Source organism: Vanellus vanellus (assembly GCF_965231255.1).
Source record: "Vanellus vanellus genome assembly, chromosome: 12".
Classification (NCBI taxonomy): domain Eukaryota; kingdom Metazoa; phylum Chordata; class Aves; order Charadriiformes; family Charadriidae; genus Vanellus; species Vanellus vanellus.
Genome location: NC_138917.1, coordinates 1,755,666 through 1,775,588, shown reverse-complemented (window position 1 = coordinate 1,775,588; position 19,923 = coordinate 1,755,666). Strand labels below are relative to the sequence as shown.

Here is a 19,923-nt window from a genome sequence, read left to right as displayed (position 1 = left end):
CAGGGCCCGAGGAGGCTCCCAGCGACCCGACCAGCTTTGAGCCGAGCCCTGCGCTGGGGAGGAGAGCGCATTGTGGACTCCAGAGGCCCTTTCAGACCTAAAATTAATCGTCAGTATTGAGATAGTCTGACTTTGTGTCAAGTGAAGACTTAACGCTTTACATATCTCCTCCTCTTGAGATATATTTAGGCCAGAATAACGGGTTACTAACACTCCTCATTCCCTGGGTGACAAAGCAGCTGTGGAGCCTCCAGCCCAGCTTTCGAGACCTTGGGACAACCCAAAACCTCCTCGTCAGTCCTCCGGCTCGTATTCTGCAATCACAGATGCTGATATTTAACGATCTTGCTTTGAATAGCTCCATTCAAAGCCATCTTCTACAGAGGCTTGAATATTTTAATAATATAAAAAAACCCCAAAGTGCAACAGCCAAAAATAGTAGAAGACCTATTTATTGTATCATTGGCATCATCTTTACTACAAGTCTTTCAGGTTTTGGTTATCTTACTTGTTTTTAAGCGTTTAAGCTACACTGTAGTGAAAGCACAGTGCTAATAAGATAATTTATTATGGGAAAAGTTTAGTTAACTATCAATTAATCATTCCTTTATCAGAACAGATAAAAAATACAAATGAAATACTAAGGCTATCACTGAAAAATCAAGTTACTAAGGCTTTCACTAAAGCTTTCTAGAAAAACTGTAATTAGCAGAAACTCTCTCTGCTCACTTCTTGAATAGTACCCCCAAAATGCCCAACTGAAAAGAGAAGCCAAAGTCGATCAGTACCTGTGTTCTACTGAGTTCAACCCTACGCTATGTAGGTCCAGGAATGTCACCCAGTCGCTAATCTCAGTAAAGAAACGCTGCAGCTGGACCACATGCTAAATCTCCAACACACAACTGCTGACACTTCCACCCACTTTCCATTCCAATTTATTTACTGTACCAGGGTAAGAGTCGCCTATTACGTGCACAGTGTTTAACTGCACATTTGGTGTTTTCTGTCACAGATGTATTTTTCTGCACATACAGCGCATCAAACACACGACAAAATATTTTACCTGCTTTAAACATTTCACTGATTAAGAGGAAACAAATTCAGACACAACATTCATACTTAGCAGTTTCTGGCATAAAGTATTCATTTTAGCAAGAGTCTTTTCTGACAAATGGTATAAAGCAAACTATAAAAAAACTCAAACAGAAAGCCAAATTGAATGTTACATAAATCACATGTTCAAGAAGGTTAAATTAAAAAAAACAAACGTTACTGCTAAAGATTTTGTTAGCTATGTTAGCATCACGTAAAAAAAAAAAAAACAAACAAAACCCAATTTATCAAATTACGTGTAATTTACATTTACAAAGCTCAACAACTCTGTCAGTGAATGTTATCAGGGAAAAACACCAGTCCAAGCCAATCTAAATTCTCTCAGGGCTCGTATTGTTGTGACAATACCTCACTGTTAACAACACTGTTCTTCAACGTTTTGCAACAAAATCCAAAATACTCTTGAAAGATGTTATTGATGATCTTTGTTTTTTTCTTGCCTCTATAAAATGGAGATAAAAAGAGAAAATATCAAGACAAATGTTGACACAAATCACTACACAACTTTAGAAAAGGTCTCAGCAGAAAAACGCTTCCCACTGAACATTCCCGGCAAGAGATTTTCACAAACCAACATCAGAAGAGATTGAACAGAGAAAATACCAACTTCCTAATAAACACTGCAATTCATTTAGAGTCCTGAACGGAAATTCTTATCCTCTCCAGATGCTGCCCGCTGGCACTGGAGGGTTCAAGGGCTCTTGAATATTTTGCCAGTTCCGCTCTCTCCAGGCACGAGCCCCGACTGAATCACCTCAGAGCCCGTTCTAACGCTCCATGTGCGCGGCGTGGCACTGGCACACAGCACAGTCCCACGGGCTGCAAATTCTGATAGCCTGTCCTTTTTTAGCAAGTCCATTCAGAGTCAAAATCTGAAAACTGAGCCAACAGCATATATGATTAGTAGAAAATTAAACTATGATTACTTGCAACCTGTAGTATTTCTTGGAAAGATCAACACTTGTCCGTCCTTTCTGAAATGGATAAGACCACAAAATTAAATTCCAGTGATTACCCATTTTTTTTACTCCACTCAAAAGACAGTTAATTTCTTCAGTTGTGAAATTTTTTCGGGTTCTTCTTCTCTTGGTTAAAGTTCTTGTGTTCATGTCCAGGGAACATACTTCCTTGTTCTGAAAATATTTATTTCGGTGTAATTAAAAAATATGTAAATTTACATATTTTCTCACATTTGGAAGTAACACATTATTTCTGACAATACAATAGTAAGTCATTTTGCAGAAACGATCAGCTTGTCAAGATAACAATGGTTCTTCAACATTTTTTCCACTGTCTGCCACTTAGTGAAATACAGTACGTTGCCATGGCCTTTACCTTCATTTCTGTCATGCTGACATAGTCAATACCTTTAGTATGTTTATTCCTTCAGGTTTCTGTTATTTCTACACTATGCAAATTTTTGTTAATGCAGGAAAAAGCATACCTCAATGCCCATTATTCAGCTGGAAAAGCCTTAACTCATTTCAGGGATAGATCAGTTTGACTGCAGTAGCATCAACAAAGAGGAGTATCTTTTTAATAAGGTTCACTTTGCTACTGGGTTCCTGTTAAAGGTGACTTAAAAATGAATTATGCAATTCCTAGGGATTTTATTTGGATGGTTATAAATAGGTGAGTGTATGATTAGGCTTTGCATAACTAACCTCATCTTTGTCAAGTGAATATATGCAATTTTCTTTTAAGCGCTGACATTGCTGCTTGCACGTTTCTTTGACTCTTTGTCTCTTCGAGTTAACATCTTGGGTTTTTTGGAAAGCTGTGAAATTGTGAACAAGGCCATCTCTTAGTTACTTTAACTGGAATCTACTGTGAAACTGAATATAGTGCTGTAAAGGAGCATTTCTTCTAATGAACTTGAATATTTTATATATTTCTAGTACTATATGAATATGTTATTAGTAACATCTCATTTTTATTAGATCTTTTTCTTATCATAGACAGTAACACATGAGGATTATTTATGCATTGGAAGCAACTAGCAAATAGGAATTAAACATGAATAATACTATGGTTGAAGGCACAAGAATGTATCTATTTAAACTCTCAGCCATTTGACTCCAATAACAAGTACAGGTGCTTTTATCAGTGCTCCGACCAAAATGAAAACTTGATCTTTAATTTATGCCTGTTACAGAATTAACTTTCCGGTAATACTCACACTTTTCATACGTAGGTATCAAGTTATACTCGTTGGTGAACCTAGTATTTTTACTACGTTGATCTCTATTTGAAGTATCAGATTTATTTTTTCTAATTGGAGTCAAAAGAATACCTTAAAAAAAAAAAACAAACCAATAAAGCATTATGCATCTTTCTTAAAAAAAAAAAAAAAAAAAAAAAAAATCACAAACCCAAAACCACAAAACACAGGTAATGTTTTAGGAATTAAAATTTAACAGAGAACCATCTTTTGAGTCGTACTACTATCTGGTCTTGGAAGAAAGAATGGAAAAATCTGTTTACTTCAGAAAGTGTTTACTTGCTAAAGGTAATATGTTAATGTAATGGGGTTTTGAGATGGAATAAAGTTGGTTGGTTTTTTTTGTTGTTGTTTGTTTGTTTTTGTTGGTTTTTTTTTTTTTTTTTTAATTTTTAGAAGACTTCCATGGCTGTCATAGCCAAATTAATTAATTTCTGAATCGGGGGGGGAGGGGGGATTTAAAAAAATAATTTAAAAATTAAAATAAATCTACTAACTTTTACCAGATATTAAATAAAATAACAAAGTAAACAAGGCTTTTGGAAATAGGAGACTAAAAATAAATTCCTGATGGGTGGGCTGACTTTTTAAAAGAGAATATTTTTAAAAGTAATATTGATGTTTTAGAATTTAAGCGCTGCTTCAGCCTACTTTAAAATTTCTGGCCATCAGTCATAAGAAACAGTATTGGTTACTAGTTGCTGAATGTAGTAATGTATGACTGTAGTTGGAGCTCTGCAGGATGCACCCAGAAACACCACATTCTGAAGAAAATTCCTTGTGAATTACATAAAAAATATTTATCCACAGAGTAAGGAAAAAAATTGTAACCATTAATTTTTTGCTACATTACAGAATAAAATACTGTAAAAGATACACACTCTGCTATTTACAAATGGAGAGTTGTTGTGTATTAGAAAGAATATCAGTTTTTCTGGGCAACTGACGGTTCTGTAAACACAGGATTCCTAAACTGCGCTGCAGAATGCGGTGGAACTTATATTCACTTTTCCATCTCTACCTTGTTAATAACATCTTATTGAACACCTTCTAATACAGGACAGGTAAACAGATCTCCTGTACTTAATTTTCTGATAAGTTGTTTTCCGTTACTTGCCCTAGTATTGTAGTATACGTTAAGGTTTCCCCTTTTAGCTATTAAGCACACAGAGACCCAAGTCCTTAGCAGAGCTCCAAGTGGAATGAAAACAGGTGTAATAGGATAACATGGCTATACCAGGAACAGACAACACTCCTGTGTTCTGATCCTGAGTATACCTCTCCATTTTAAAAATAATTGCCACAAAACTGAAAAATAGCAGATGGCATGGAAGTAACCCTGACAGGATTCAAACCAGTATCGACAAAGCAAGCACCAGATAACTTCATTGTGAACTAATGTGCACAACACATTTTTATGATTATAGAATATGCGTTTTCCGGCCTATTAATATACAGATTTTTCACAGAATCCACAGAAAAAGAAAACCCATAATTCCGTATCCACAACCTCCTATGGTAAAGTCCTGCCAAAGAATTAGTTAGACAGTAAGGGCTTTTTGCATTCATTTCCAGGCCAAGCCCTTACTTTCAAAACTATCCTTTTTGCTCCTAAAAGTTGATATTTCTGTACACAGTCTTTTTTTCTTCACTGGGGTCAGCAGTATTTCTGGAAAATATAAGATGGACATCAGTACAAATGCCAGTAAGTAATAACTTTTTAACTTTCAAAACGCCTCCTTTAAACCAGAAAAATATAGGATGCGCATTCATTTAATTAATTAAGAATTATAAGCTTCTTACATCCATAAGTATGTAATATCAGAATGAAATTACTTTGTTTTCAACTTAATATATTCCCTTCTATTAGTACTTGACTAACTTTGGCAAACAGGACAGAGTCTCATCAAAGTGTACAATGAGGATATATCACTACTACCAAGAAATACACAAGATCCTCAAAAGAAAAGGGGCTAGTTCTGATCTCACTTAGTACAAATCATGGGTAAATCAAATTAAATGAGTGAGTTTACAAGAGCAGGACAATCAGAATCAGACAAAAAAAAAGTTCAGAATTTTAAATAAGATTTAAAACAATAGTTACACAGCTACTAAAAAAAAAGAATCATAATTACTCTCATAAGTTGCATAACTACTTTTGTTACAAACAGCCAATTTGCGAAGTTCCTTTTTATATCTTTCTTCAGCTTCCAGAATGACTTTGTGACGCTCACACTGATATGGACAACTTTGCAACATCTTGGTAAAGGTCTTACTATTTAAGGAGAGTCCTCCTGCCGTACAGCCTGGAAAAAAAAAAATAGAAAAAAAAGGATATTGTAGAAACAGGAAACAAATGCTATAGAAGCCATCACAAAGTCCAGTGTTTTATTTTGCTCACTATCATCTACAGTTTGTCCTCCAGTTTTCCATATACACATCTCAAAAGAGGCTACACTTTTATGTATCTTATTGAAAATACCTCATCTTATACTTACTCTTTAAAAAAAAAAAAAAAAAAAAAAAAAAGTGTTTTCAACATGACCTATGGGACCAAGTTATGCTGCACTTCAACTCCGGAAGTACTAAATGAAGCATGGATCCTCTACAGAAGTAAAAATATTAGTGGGATGGGAAGAAAGGGGCCACAGTTCTTTTTGCACATTTATCCAGGAGCCAAAACATACAAGACCTCTTTGCTATATTTTGAAACTTTCTCTGTGTTTTAACACTTATCTGTATTAACCTGAATAAATGATAAATCTAGCTTAGGTTTGAATGTGTTAAAATTTCTGTAATGTCAGTTCTTTTACTGCATTGCTGACCCTTTAAGGCTTCTTTTATGGGTTCAGGAAAGAAAGACCCAAGATAATATTTACCTATACACCTTAAATCTGCCATTTTATGGGATGCAGATGTAGCTGAAGTACTTTTTTCTTCCCTGGTTCTCTCTGAGTAGAATGAATGTTGATCTAAATTAGGAAGGAAAAAATCCCACTCAGAAAATGCAACCTATCCTTTGCAGTGGTAACCATGCATCAGCATACATATATTCAATTGCATTTTCTATATGTAGATAATTAAAGTTTAATTTAAATAACAGCAGAAAATCCAAACGAAATTCCTGAAGTTAAATGGATCGCATTTACATTTTTTAAATCCAGAATTACATTTAATTCTGTGCTTTTTCATCTCACAAAGCATATTACTTCAACTTGAACACAGCAAAATAACCCTGTAAACTTACAATGCTTAACTAAGCCCTATAAACTTTATTTCTATTTGGAATCAGATGCTGAAAAATGTGATGTACTGGACTAATACTCATTCTCCATTTAAATAGGTATAACCTAGAGATCAGCTTGGTCACCTGTAAAGCTACCATTCTAGGAAATACTAATCCAATGAATAATTATGAATTTTATTAATTAACAGGAAACTAAATTATAAAGATAGATTAGATTGAAAAAATCCCAAATCTGAAATAAATATATCAGACTAAAAAGATTAACGCAAATCTGAAAAACGTGCATCTTAAACACGTTCAACATGTAGGAATAGTTTCAGGCCAAAGTCACTCTCACAGGTAGGTTCTATCCCCAGTCCTACAAGTACAAAACAAAATCCACATCTTTATGCATTTTCTATTAATGGCTTTAGTCTGATTGCATTTAGACTAAACTTAAAATATTTATCTGTTATACATTCATCTGAATAGTTAAAGCCAATTAAAAAAAAAGAAAGCTAAAATACACATTACAAGAAAAGCAGAATAAATATTCTCCTGGTAAAATTGTATACAATATAAAATTGCAAAACTATGCAAACAGTTAAAAGATTTTAAACATCATGTACTCTGTCATCTAATGATACATAACATCTGATAAAAAGTAGTGATAAAAGTACACAAAACTAATTCAAATCTCACCAAGTACAAAATTATTTGAGGAAGGAATATGTTTAGATATTTGTACCTGATGTGCATGTCTGTTTAATATTTTTAACAATCTCTGCTGGTTGTTTAAATAAGTGTTCACTGGGAAGATCAAAACATGAACAAATTAAAAAAAAAAAAAAAAAATCAAACTTCACAACATACATTTACCTGTAAATTAATACACCCATTCTAAAGGCAAAACAAAGAACACATTAAACATATAAAAGATAAAACTCCAAAAAAAATTATTCTAGTTACCCCAAGTTACTGGGCTTGTAGTATCCAGCATATAATCATTGCGTGTTAGAAATCTGTTTACCAGAGTCCTGTGATTAGCATTCCTTGCAGGGCTAACACGTTCAGCACGTGTTCCAGCATTCCGAATGCAGTGCTTTCAAGGGACGTTGGTTTTGAGTCATTTGCAATTCTGGTTCACATAAAGACTACTTAGTGCACATAAAACTTTCAGAAAGCCCTCAAAATACTGTAGTCTTCACCAGATGCTTCACCAATTGCTCTAAAAATTAATTGGTTTTCTTCTTTTTGTACACCGATTATCTTTTATGCAACCAACATGCTCCTATGATACAGTGATTGTGGGTTTTTCAGTGTCATTGACTACCTCTGAATGCTGCAGGAGCAAGGAGCCTAATCCATGGTTATGCTTGGATAACTCCTGTTTTCACACAAATACACATGCAAATACACATTCTCCCCTCCCCCCCCCCCCCCCCCCCCAATACTTTCTTATTAGTTTGTGCTTCAGAGGTCAGAACAACAAAAAGAAGTGTGTGAAATTATACTAATCAATAGCAAAGCAAAATTTACCTGAAGGTACCATGGGCAATGTATCCTAGGCTCTTGATAATTTCTATGGTAGTTGCAAAGTTACAATCTAATGCATGCAAGGAAACTGCATAAGAGCAGGGTCCAGCCAGCCACATGAAAAAGCACAATAAAAATGAAGAACTCAAAAAAAAAAATAGAAAAAAAAGGAGAAATGTAGTTTTGTTTGTACTCTCTCATAGCCTGTCTTGAGGGATATTCCAGATATAAACTGAAGATAATGGAATCTGTGTTTATTCTTGCAAGTTGCCTATAATTAATTGTAGGCACTCCAATTTTTTTGCAGAGCAGTTCTGTAACTGCTGTTTTCCTAGTAAGTGCATATTACAGAAGTCTGTGATTTCATCCAAACCAATGGGTCAAATCTTGGTCTACTGAATCAGTGAGAATTTTGAGGAAAAAACCTATGGATGCTTTTTCATCACTACGTTGAAGGCATTAGAACATGGCCTTTAGCAGGCTCTCTATGCAATCCATCAGAAGCCTACCATTCCAAGAAAAAGATCAGAAGCTTTTATTACTACAATGTCTATGATCTTTGATCTGTGATGCCAAAAACACTTCCACAGAATATTCTCTAGTGGGCCACCAAAAGGCTATGTCTTTTCACTAGGAGAAAAAGACATCGTTAGTAACAGATAATTTCAAAGGCTGACATTCAATTTGGAGATTACTGAAGAAAAGCAATTTAGTATTTCTGTTTAGGTGTAAGATACTTACCTTACTTGAAGAATAGACAGATTTTTTACACAAGCAGTCTTTTCGTTTATACTGTGACTTTGAAGTGCACCATCTATTTGCAGTTCATTAACTGAACAGGAAATACTACTCTGTTCACTTCGTCTAGTACAAGCATTTACTGGATCCATAGTGTTCCCGATTTCATTTTTCAGTGGAGAATAATATACAGGTGGAGCAAGAACCTGATCATCTGACTTAGAGGTCAACTGTGGACAATGTACTTCTTCATGTGTTCTTTCTGTGTTAGTTTTTCGATCAGCAAGATTCACTTCATGGTATTTTGATGCTTCAATATTGTCTTCTGAAGAGCTGTCGACACATATGCGTCCTTGCACTCTTCCCTGTATTGAAAAATAGTAGTTAGCAACTATATGAGTGCTATAAAAATATTAAATGAATGTAGTAACAAGATTAACTAGGACAGACCAGTCTAACTCTGAAGGGAACACAAATTTCAGAGAAGCTTCAAAAACCCCAGACTGAGTTGAGAGCCAACAAGACAGCAGGGCCGCTGAATGTGTTGAAGGGGTAGTTACTAAGTGATAGTTCCAGGCTGAAGCAACAGATTTGCTACTGATAGAATCATAAAACCATTTAGGTTGGAAAAGACCTTTAAGATCACAGAGTTCAACCGTTAACCTTGCACTGCCAAGTCTGCCACTAAACCATGTCCCTAAGCACCGTATCTACCCGTCTTTTCAATCCCTCTGAGGATGGTGACACCACCACTTCCCTGGGCAGCCTGTTCCAGTGCTTGACAACCCTTTACAAGGCACTGAAAGATTTAATTAACTTAAGATCCATTACAGGTTTGAATGACCAGCAATTAAAAATAACTCCAATGCTTGTTTCTCCAACCTAAGTGATCTCAATATTGTAGAAAAAACTGTTCTTATAATAAACTAAAATGCTTCATAAAAATACAGATGCCTGCATTCTCCAATTGCCCCACGTACTTCTGACATTGTATGATAATCCGTAAAAGGTGCAGGTTGTAGTTTCACACACTCCAATGTTTTCCCTACTTTTCAAGCTCACACTGAAATTATCTTAAGGGTTTACTTTCTATTTCTTCCTAAACTCTGGAAAGATTTGCTTATTTTGTCCTACTTTGGTAAATAGGCCAACCTCATCATGTTCTTTTTCAATCAACTTTATTCTGTGTAAAATTTCTTTTGCTTTCTTCCAGTAGTCTTGTAGACTTCTTTTTCTGACTTGCACATCCAACTCTTCTGCACTGTTCACGTTTAATGAATTACCATTTATTTTCAGGGACAATTGTTCAGCTTTATAAAATATAAAACAGTATTAATATTCCAAATTTTAATTACTTTTAATACCTTGATAAGTATTTATTATATTTCAAATTGCTGAGGGACAGCCCCAATAATTTAATGCAAAATATAACTCAGAATAATAATTTTTCTATAACTTAATTTAAATTTACACATAAATGTTAATACACTGCAGTTACAAGAGGTGAGCTTGCAATTATAGTTACTATAAGCTCTTTACACAATGATGCTGTGCTCTAAAAACTGACTTTATCATGGACTTAATCCTAACTCGATAGGTCCTTTGCCAGTATGGGTCTCTGTTTTTTCAAAAATACAACTTAATATTAGTGGACACTGAAAATCACCACACCCCCTCAATCTTAAGCAAAACACTCAGTTATATTTTCAGTATAAACAGGATACTCCACAATACACCTTACTTAAAAGATAAAGATCAAGATTTTTTAATACTGCAAAATAATTGTAGTCATAGTGATTTGGGGCTTGATTATCTACTGGTTTAGTACCTATATACAATGGTACATACTGAGGAATAGAGTCCCAATTGCACATTAAATGACAATGTTAATATTTTGCACATAATTTATAGATGGGAAAGCTTTTAAGAACTTGTAAGAACTACATATATAGGTTTCACAAATGCATTATTGCAACATCATTGGAATTTTTACTTTTCGTTTTCCTGCTGAAATGTCATCATCAGTCGATGGTGGCAAATACGCAACTTTTCTGCAGAAAATAAACATCTCTTGGAGTACACAGAATTACAAAGCTGCTACAGTTTAAATCATTTAGAAAGTTAACAGAACTTAAAGATGGAAATAATCTCTGTAATTTTTAAAGCAATAATAGCAAGCTTACTCATTTGTTTGCAGTTTTGCAGCACAAAAGTAGCTGCTTTGTTTAGTTCCTCATCTTGAGACTCGGTTAATACCTGAATCATAAGCGGAAGACCATTGTTCTGGAGCAGTTCACACTGGTTTTCTTCTAAAATAGGACATTGTAAGGGAAAATTAGATTGGTTTCAGCCTCATACGCACTTAATCTGACAGTAATTTTAGAAATTAATACTAGTAACTTTCAGGGAAACTCCAAAAAGAGATTTTAATTATGGATCCAAACATGCTGTAATGACCTACTTACCCAGGTTGCAGCAGAAGCACTCTAGATCACACAGGGTGATTTGACCATAGCTCAAAGTTCTTGTGAGAAAACTGAAGGAGGACTAAGACAGATTATATGACGGAGATCCAAACTCATTTAATTGTCACCTAAAATATTTGAATTACGGCTTCTGTATGTCTTTTCCTCTGGTATATACTCTTAAAGTATATACGCTACATTTATGTAAGCCTTGAGATGCAGAAATATCAAAAGCTTAAAGTTTATAATTAGCAAAACTCTAATAAAATTAGCAGTTTAATCCTGGTCTAGCTAATCTGTTCCTCTTTGTTAACTATGTAATTAGCTAGATGTTTTTATTGTGAACTCATTTGCAGTATGTATTCATAAAACTGACAACTTTCTAAAAATAGTTCTTTGTTGTCCAAACTTGATAAAATAAAGGAATCAATGAAAGATAAATACAAATATTTTGTCAGTGTTGATGTTTTAAGAGAAACTTTTACTCTGTTGGTTTAATCATATTTGTATTTGAAAGACATTTTCCATTAAGTTTTGTTTCCACTATTCTTCATGAAAAAGTATCTTAAAATATCAGAATTATGACCTACTGAGCTAATTGTTGAACTTGCTGTTGAAATTTAGAGGATAATCAGGATTTTTGAACATAATCCCTTTTTCTTGCATTTCTGAACAGACATGAAAAAAACAGTAGTATAAATAAACAGTGATCAGTATCTCACAACTTCCCTTTCTCTTTGCTTGTACTACCATCGAATACCAATGTATGTGTTATATTTTCACCAGATCTGCTTGGGAAAGCCCTGAGGAACCTGGCAAAAATATTTTAGTAGGTAACGGCTTATGTTACTTCAAAACCAATACTGTTATACAGCTTTTAAAAAAATTAATAGCTGTGTAGACAGCAGACAGAAGCTGTATATATCAAGGGCCATTAAAATAGAGCTCAAAAAGACTTATTTGGTATGTATGTATTGTAGTAGTTTCCAGGTCTGGATGAATTTTACTCTGTGATACCTAAGCCCAGCTCTGAATTCTTGCATAATAGTCTACTTTTTCTAAGCTCTTAAAGATACTATCTGCTAACAGGTTTTAAAATGTAAGGATGGAATATTACAGCAATTTTTTCCCCTGAATATTAATATTACATTACTTAATAGAATGTTTCAATCTTGATGAAATGACGCCATTGAGGTAGTGTATGAGAATTTAGTAGAAACTGACAGAAAAAAAAAGAAAAAAAAAGAAAAAAAAGAAAAAAATCTTACCACAAGCTTCAGTACAGTGTCCAATTGTTAGAATAATACTAATTTTTTCTCCTGTATCCAGAGTGTCTTTGGACAACAGCTTCAGCAGCTCTGACACAGTGTGATACTTTGTCAACACCACACCCATGGCAGCTAATACATTAAAAATAATTTGAAGAAAAATAAACTAGATAATAAGTATATAGGCATCATCCAAGTATAAAATGCTGTTTTTCAAGGGAACTCTACACACCTCTAAAAGCCTTGGGCCTGCAGAGGCCTCCTCTTCTCTCTCTTTCATTTTAACACTTCAAATTACCACATCCCTCCTGGTGCAGTAATTCTGCCCATGCTACTCCCCATATCCACCACTGCCCTTTCTCCCAGATTGGGCTGTATAGAGATGGGGCAGAAAATCTGATAAACAAGGGCCTTGCAACGTGCAAGTTTTGTAGACCTCTGCTGAGTTTCTTCACATCCTTTATCAGCTCCAGAACAGAGCAAGAAAAAGTAAATTAAGGTTTGACACACAGACTATTTGCCACAAAAACAGCTAAGCGTTTCTGGTAGAGGGCAACCTCTTCCTGAAACTGGGAACACCACTGCTAGTACATACATGCTGAATCCTAATCCTGTCAGATACCAACTGCTATTTGAAACTAGGCTCAAAACTAGTGTGGGTATATGCTTTTAAACTTTTTTGAACCTCCGTTAGTGAGCACTCATGGCAGAAGTGTCAAATACAATAATCATGGCCAACAGCACAGATTCATCAGGCTTACAGGTTTCTCAAAGTCTCCTGATGGGACACACAAAGATCTCATTAGGATAGCACCATCCAGACAGTAAATGAGAGTAACGATGTGTTATGTGGACATACCACGTTTGTCCAGCTTCATACCTGAGTTACTAAAGCCTCTTGAAGCTTAGAAAGCTTATTGGCTTAGGCCTGGGCCTACAGAAGCACAGCTTGAACTCCCAGATCCAAGATACCTGCCACACCCAGTTCTCAGCTTTACTTACACAAAACTAGCTCTACTACCTTATTCTTAATTTTCAGTATAATTTAAATTTCATTGTGGTTTTGTGTTTATTTTAGCAACAATGGGAAAGTAACCTACCTCAGATGAACTGAGTAACTCCCATATAAATGTTTGAACCGTTTTTAAAAACCTGCAGTATCAGCTTGGATGTATATCTTAATTGCCTTTTAGCACTCATTCATATCACTTTTCCACCAAAACCACACTTTAAAAATTGCATTTTAAAATTACCATATATAAAAAATGGTAGCAGTCTTTCCACTCACAGTCATTAGCAATGCAGGCATCAAGGGTCTTTGTTACTACTACTGCAAGTTTTGTGCTTGAGTGACTTGTACAGGAATCATGCATAAGCTTGTTGAGAACTTTAGCTAATGTATCCAATCCTCCAGCAGAAACAAAATATTTCTGCACGTATGCTTAGTGAAAAAAAGAAAAAAATGTATCTTAAATAATACAAGATGCAAATTGTTTTAGCATTTTATCGATTAGGCTCATCACAATTTTTCTGTGCATGTATTAAACATTACATTTCCACCCACACAACAGAAGTTGGATATATATTAATCTCAAGAAATGTAGTAATTGCCTTATAAAATAGTTACAGGAAACACATGACCCTAATACATGCATACAAACAGAAAACATTATGCCCAAGTTCTACCTAAGTCATTATCTTCAGAGATGGAATAATTGCTTATATTTGTAAAATACTTTTAATCAACACAGCTTCCAAATTTTTTACTGACATTACTAAATGTAGCCAGGTTGTGGCTATTTGTGAATTTAAGCACAATGCAGTGTAAGTAAAGATGGTGCAACAGAGTTTTCAGAGTAAAAGTTGAAAAAACAGCAAATGAATTTGTACAGATTGACAAAAATAAATAAAACATTTAACTATCAAATTTAACCTAATTTACAAAAGAAAAACTATTTAAAGCTTGAGCTGCACTTACAGTTATTTGCAACTGTGAGACCAACAAATGAACAAATAGGACGAACTATCTCAGGCTCTGTGCAACTTTCGAGCCACTCTTTGGCATATGGAAAAACTGAACAGCAAATGTTTTGATTATCTTCTGGAAAAGTAAAAACAAATAACCCCAAATCAAAATGTAATATGAAATTTCAGTTGAATGGTAAAAATGAAAACAAACTTGCCACTTTTTAGAAACACTTCGAACTTTTTTTCACAATTTTAGCAGCAACACTTACCATTCTGAGGATTGTTAACACAGGCACAGAGTGTACTGCAGACTGAAGACCACAGCTGATAGCACTGGTTGGTATTTTCATCTGACAGATTCATCTTGGATGTGGAAAGAGTTTTTCTGTTTAGAACAATGCAAACAAGTCCCAAACGGTCAAGCTAACATAAGTCCTAAATAGTCTATCATTTCTCTGTTTGAATTGCGACTGTTTACCTGAATAACTGTAGCAGAAGACCAATGCAGCCTGTATCTCTGACATAGGTTTGCCCACTTTCTAAAAAGGAACACATACAAACTCCGAAGACACATGCAACTTGAGACAAAATCTTAATGTCGTTTAATTTACATATTTACATTCTATTTCCATTTCCTAAGCATATATTCCCCCCCCAAAATAAATACAAAATCACACCAACCCTTTGGCAAAAATGTTCAATTTCTTTCTCTACATTGTCAGAAACTACTGGTTTGCATTTTATACATATATTTTTTTTTTAAACTATAATTTCATTTTCAGAACTAAACCATTTTCTGCTACTCAAGGAAATCGCAGTGAGCAATGATCTACTAGCCAATTCAGTTTTAGTTACATGCAACCATTCATCTTTATAAACTAACTTCACCAAAACTTTACTTATTGAGTGTTCCAAAGTTCTGTACTGCAGATTGGCAAATAGAATAAAGTGGTGTTATAACACAGAAAGAAACCCCAACTTACTATTATTTGAAACCAGCACTAAGATGACATAAACAGACATTCTTTTCAAGTTCACACCAGAATCCTTATTAATTAGAAATAAAATGAGGTCCTCAAACAATGCAGAAGTACACAAAGTCTGTTGACAATAAACTGAAACCAGAAAATAAAAACCAGTAAGTCCTAAAGCAAGCCATTCATAATCCTGAATTATTTTTGTAATGTAGTAACTAGAGCCTCAGTTGCGTCCAGTATGTAGTGAATGAAGATAAAACAGGACTATAAAGTGACTGAGGGCTTCCCCCTGTGGTCAGTTCTAACGTAATTGGGACCTAGGCAAACTTTGGAACAATCTGAGAGTTGATCAGCACTTGCTGCTGAGGAAGAGAGGTAGTACAGCTGTCTGGTATCATAAAGACATACTGTCCACACAAATCAACAAGGTATTTCTCCAAATCCAGGGATGGACAGTGAAACACTGGCAGCTTTACTGCCCCTCAGTGGAGTTGATAATCTTGTGATCTGATTTTTTGAGAAGAAAAATAATGAAGACAAAGCACAGGCAGAAGTAATAACATGGATCATAGCTCACTCAGAAATACAAATACTACTACTTATTATTACCATTACTCTCTATTATAACTCCTAACGTAAATAAAGCCGCTTCCTTTACTATGCAATGAACACTTGACTTTGCAAGATCATTTATAAACATCAAACCACCAATTTCTCGAAAATATTCACTTGCTTCACCTATAACAGAAAAAAAGAACAAAAATTAAACTTTTGCTTTTGTTTCTCCGTAAAACGAAAAACTTCCAAGATTCTGTAACTTCTCAAGCCTTATATCCTCTAAATAATTTTTTTTACAGTGACAACCACATTCTTAACGTATATTGTGATCAGAAAATTGTGTTGTTTCTAAGGAAAAATGCTTCTTACTGTTTTGCTGACAAATTGAATAAATAGTGATCAAAGCCTCTTTCTGAGATAAAGGGCAGTCCATCTGGTATTTGAGGCATTCAAGCAGTAAGTTCAGATCTGTTTTCATATCTAAGAGCAAAGACAAAAAACGCTTCATGTAAATTATTATCTTTTCTTCATATCAATTGATTTAGTGTTACAATAAACCTGCCCAAAAATGTAGTATACATATGTATTTTAAAGAAAACAAAACAACACACAGCAGTGTACAAAAATGGAGCTAACACACTTCTATCCATCTATAAATACCAAATATAATTAACTTAAAAATATTCCTCTCCACAGTTTGTTATTTGAGCATGATTTCCTTTGCTAAACTAACAGTCCCCTTTTAATATTTCGAGCCTTTAATTACTAGTAGCTGTTAGTAAATGTGATGTAAATTACTAAATATTACATTTATAACTGCAAGGTGCATTAAGTACATTTAAGTGGATAATACAGAACCACGAAAATATTCAGAGTGACAATACAATTGAAAATCTACACAGTGAATAGGGAAATAATCCAGCAAAGCAAGGCTTCCTTTATAATATTTAGTTACAGAAGACTTAATCACTTACCACAGCAGCTAGAATCTTGAATCAGGTTGTTAGGTTAGTAAGTTAACACAAAACATTTTCTGGGCACCTACATACAACCCTAGGTAGGTAAACCACTTTGAAATTCTGTTTCGTAGTCTCTTGAATATAATAAAAATATTTATTTGATAATTCTTTGCAACAGTAACAGCAGATACTGTGTATTTTAAACACTTACAAGCTTTGGGTTTTCTTAAAAAAGTTAAAACACAAAAATGTGAGTAAATAATAGCAAAAGAAGGTGACTTTGTGGTGGTCTTATTTACTATTTGAAAATTTGTCATTAGATTTGTCAGTTATCCAACACAGAATCCAAAAATTTGCCAACAAGGAAAAAGAACATTTCCCCAAAAGCTCACCACCCCATGAGAGACCTATCACAGTCTACTAAAACTTTGTAAAATTGATGCAGGTAATAAATGACAAATTATATTAGTTATCTTACCACACTGTTTTTTCTGCACCTTTTGAGTTTCCATTTTTCATTGTATCCCTGTTCTTGTTCTACAATGGCAAAGAAAAATTGTTTTCTTTTCTGTTTAGATTAGCAGTGTTCATATCATACGTAGTATAAATTAAGTATTTTTTTTTAAATAAACTCCAATTTTCTGGTCTTACACTATCATCTAACACATGTATAGTTTAATATTCTCTTGCACGGCAAAGATTTTCTTTGGAAGTATAGTATTTTATAGTAACCGTGCATTTGTAACTACTGTGTTATGTTTTGAAAGTTAACATTTTGCAGAAATCAGGTGATTCCATGTTACCATTGTGGGGCATCAAAAACGTCCCTGTCATTAAAAATATACCCAGGTCTGTCTCATTTATCACAGTAAATCTGATCCAATTTTCCTTACAACAGGTTGCAGACTTTGTCATCAGCCAACAACTGGCAGGAAGACCACCAGGTAATGCTATGTAGAGGATCAAGCGTGTCTGACATCCACCATAAAACAACCAGCCTCTTACTGCTACTCAGTGAGCCACTAAACCATGACTAAGTTGTTTTATTGGTATTGAGCAAAACCAAAGACAATGAGCATGAACCGAGACACTATTTCTTAAACTAAGAATTTTAGTTCACCGAAGAAATTATCACATTACATGAACCATGTAAACCAGAAAAACCCATAGCATTGATTCTACATAAACCTAATGTGTCGGCATCTGAGAGTGAGTTGAGCAGCTGTTAGAGTGAAATTCAGGTTTGGAAGCAGGAAGATGGTCCCTTAACGATGCCTCAAGTCCCAAACACAAAGAAAGGTTGATGCAAGTGTCTCAGTAACCTATTTCAATCTCTCAAAAATTATTTAGCTCCAGGTAGAAACTTTAAATCAGTGATAAATCCAGCTTAATAATGGATTAGTTATCCTTCTCAAAGTAGAGCAAAGGCTCCAAGAAATATCAGTATCATCTTAATGAAGATAACCAACCCTTCTTTCCATTTAGAGTTACTGATTGTCCCCATTTCTTTCCTGCTTCCATTAGTTCAAATGCTCCATACACAGTCTTACAGTAGCACTGGTGCAGCGTGTTTTTTGCGAGGGAAAGTTTAAAAAGAATTCATGTTCCTTCACCCTTTCAGAAGTAATAACATACATGCATTTAATTTTATTGCAAATCTAACCCCACCACAACAGCAGAAAGCTTGCAAGTCTTCCTCACCTGTTTGCCCCTGCTGATACCACTATAACTAGCCTAAGAGAAAGCAAAAGCTGCCTACATCGTCCTTAACAAAAGAAGGGCAGTAAAAATGAGATTACTTCAGAGCTAGTTTCATTTCAGTAAAGTTTCATTAAATACACATTTATAATATTAAAGGGTTTTTAATTGAAGAAGCACATTTTTTTTTAAACACTAAAGAAAGGTATGCCTTGATCTTAACTGGATCTTTTTGTTTTGCAACATACAGAAGGTACACAAATTAATATTTATAAGCCAGCTGACATTAAAAATGCAAATAGCTCAACTCTGTTGTTGCATCACAGGGCAAAGATGAAAAGACAGGTAACAGGATTTGCTGTGACAGACTTCTGGCAAACATTGCATATAAAGGAAAACAGATTACCTCTTCCCAATCAGTTATGGAAACACCCCTTAACATCCCTTCATACCTCAAAAAAACACTCTTAAAAAAAAAAAGGAGAGGTGTATTAATCAGCAGCATTAGAGCGCAGGTCCTGTGGCGGCTGATGGCAACACCGGATTCGCCCCACGCAGCCGCACCGGGATACAAACAGCCATTTTTTTCCCCTTTTAAAACCCAGCAGTCAAATCCCATATGGTGGAAGTCTGGATTGTTGGTGTCCTACTGAAACCAAAATTCACACCAGCAGCTGAGGATGCATCCACTAACTTTTGAGGAATGCTGTTCCGTGTCACAGACCTTTGAAGTCTTCCAGTGCGATTTCAGCATTCATCCCATCCCTCCTCCCTCTCAGGTGAGCCATGTATGATTTACAGCTCATTACCACAGCTCCGCTTTGAAGTCTTAACAAGTACTCCCGATCACCCCAAGAAGAAAAAGGACATATAAAAGATTTAAGAAAAAAAAAAAAGGAGGGGGCGGCAACAGCCTAGAAATGAAACAGCGAAAGCATGTTCATTCAGAGGCGGGGAGTACAGTGGAAATGAGAAATTAGGTACCTGTTGCTCCGGCAGCGGTTCGGCTCAGCCCCGCCGCGGCCTGAGGAGAGCCCTCAGCCGCGCGCCCTTCCCGCCTTCCGCCCCGCCCCGCCCGGCCCCTGAGGAGGCGGCACCGCCCCGGGCGGGGGCAGCGGCAGCCGCAGCCCGGCTCCCTCAGGAGGCAGCACCGCCCGGCTCGGGCTTCCAGCCTCCCTCCTCCCGGCTCGGCCCGG

The 19,923-nt window shown here is 35.4% G+C and overlaps 1 protein-coding gene across 1 annotated transcript; it reads right to left on the bottom strand.

Moving 5' to 3' along the window:
- Positions 1-1,319: 1,319 nt before the first annotated feature.
- Positions 1,320-17,541, bottom strand: TERB1 (telomere repeat binding bouquet formation protein 1; the record flags this gene model as incomplete). The annotated part of the gene is given in 21 exon segments (XM_082489620.1): positions 1,320-1,555; positions 2,040-2,246; positions 2,778-2,890; positions 3,293-3,406; positions 4,923-5,003; positions 5,470-5,640; positions 6,214-6,306; positions 7,648-7,682; positions 7,684-7,698; positions 8,838-9,199; positions 9,987-10,144; positions 11,018-11,143; positions 12,568-12,699; positions 13,856-14,008; positions 14,546-14,668; positions 14,805-14,920; positions 15,014-15,074; positions 15,519-15,650; positions 16,122-16,250; positions 16,440-16,550; positions 17,508-17,541. Coding segments are annotated over 21 exon segments (2,496 nt in total). The 3' UTR covers positions 1,320-1,525.
- Positions 17,542-19,923: the final 2,382 nt, after the last annotated feature.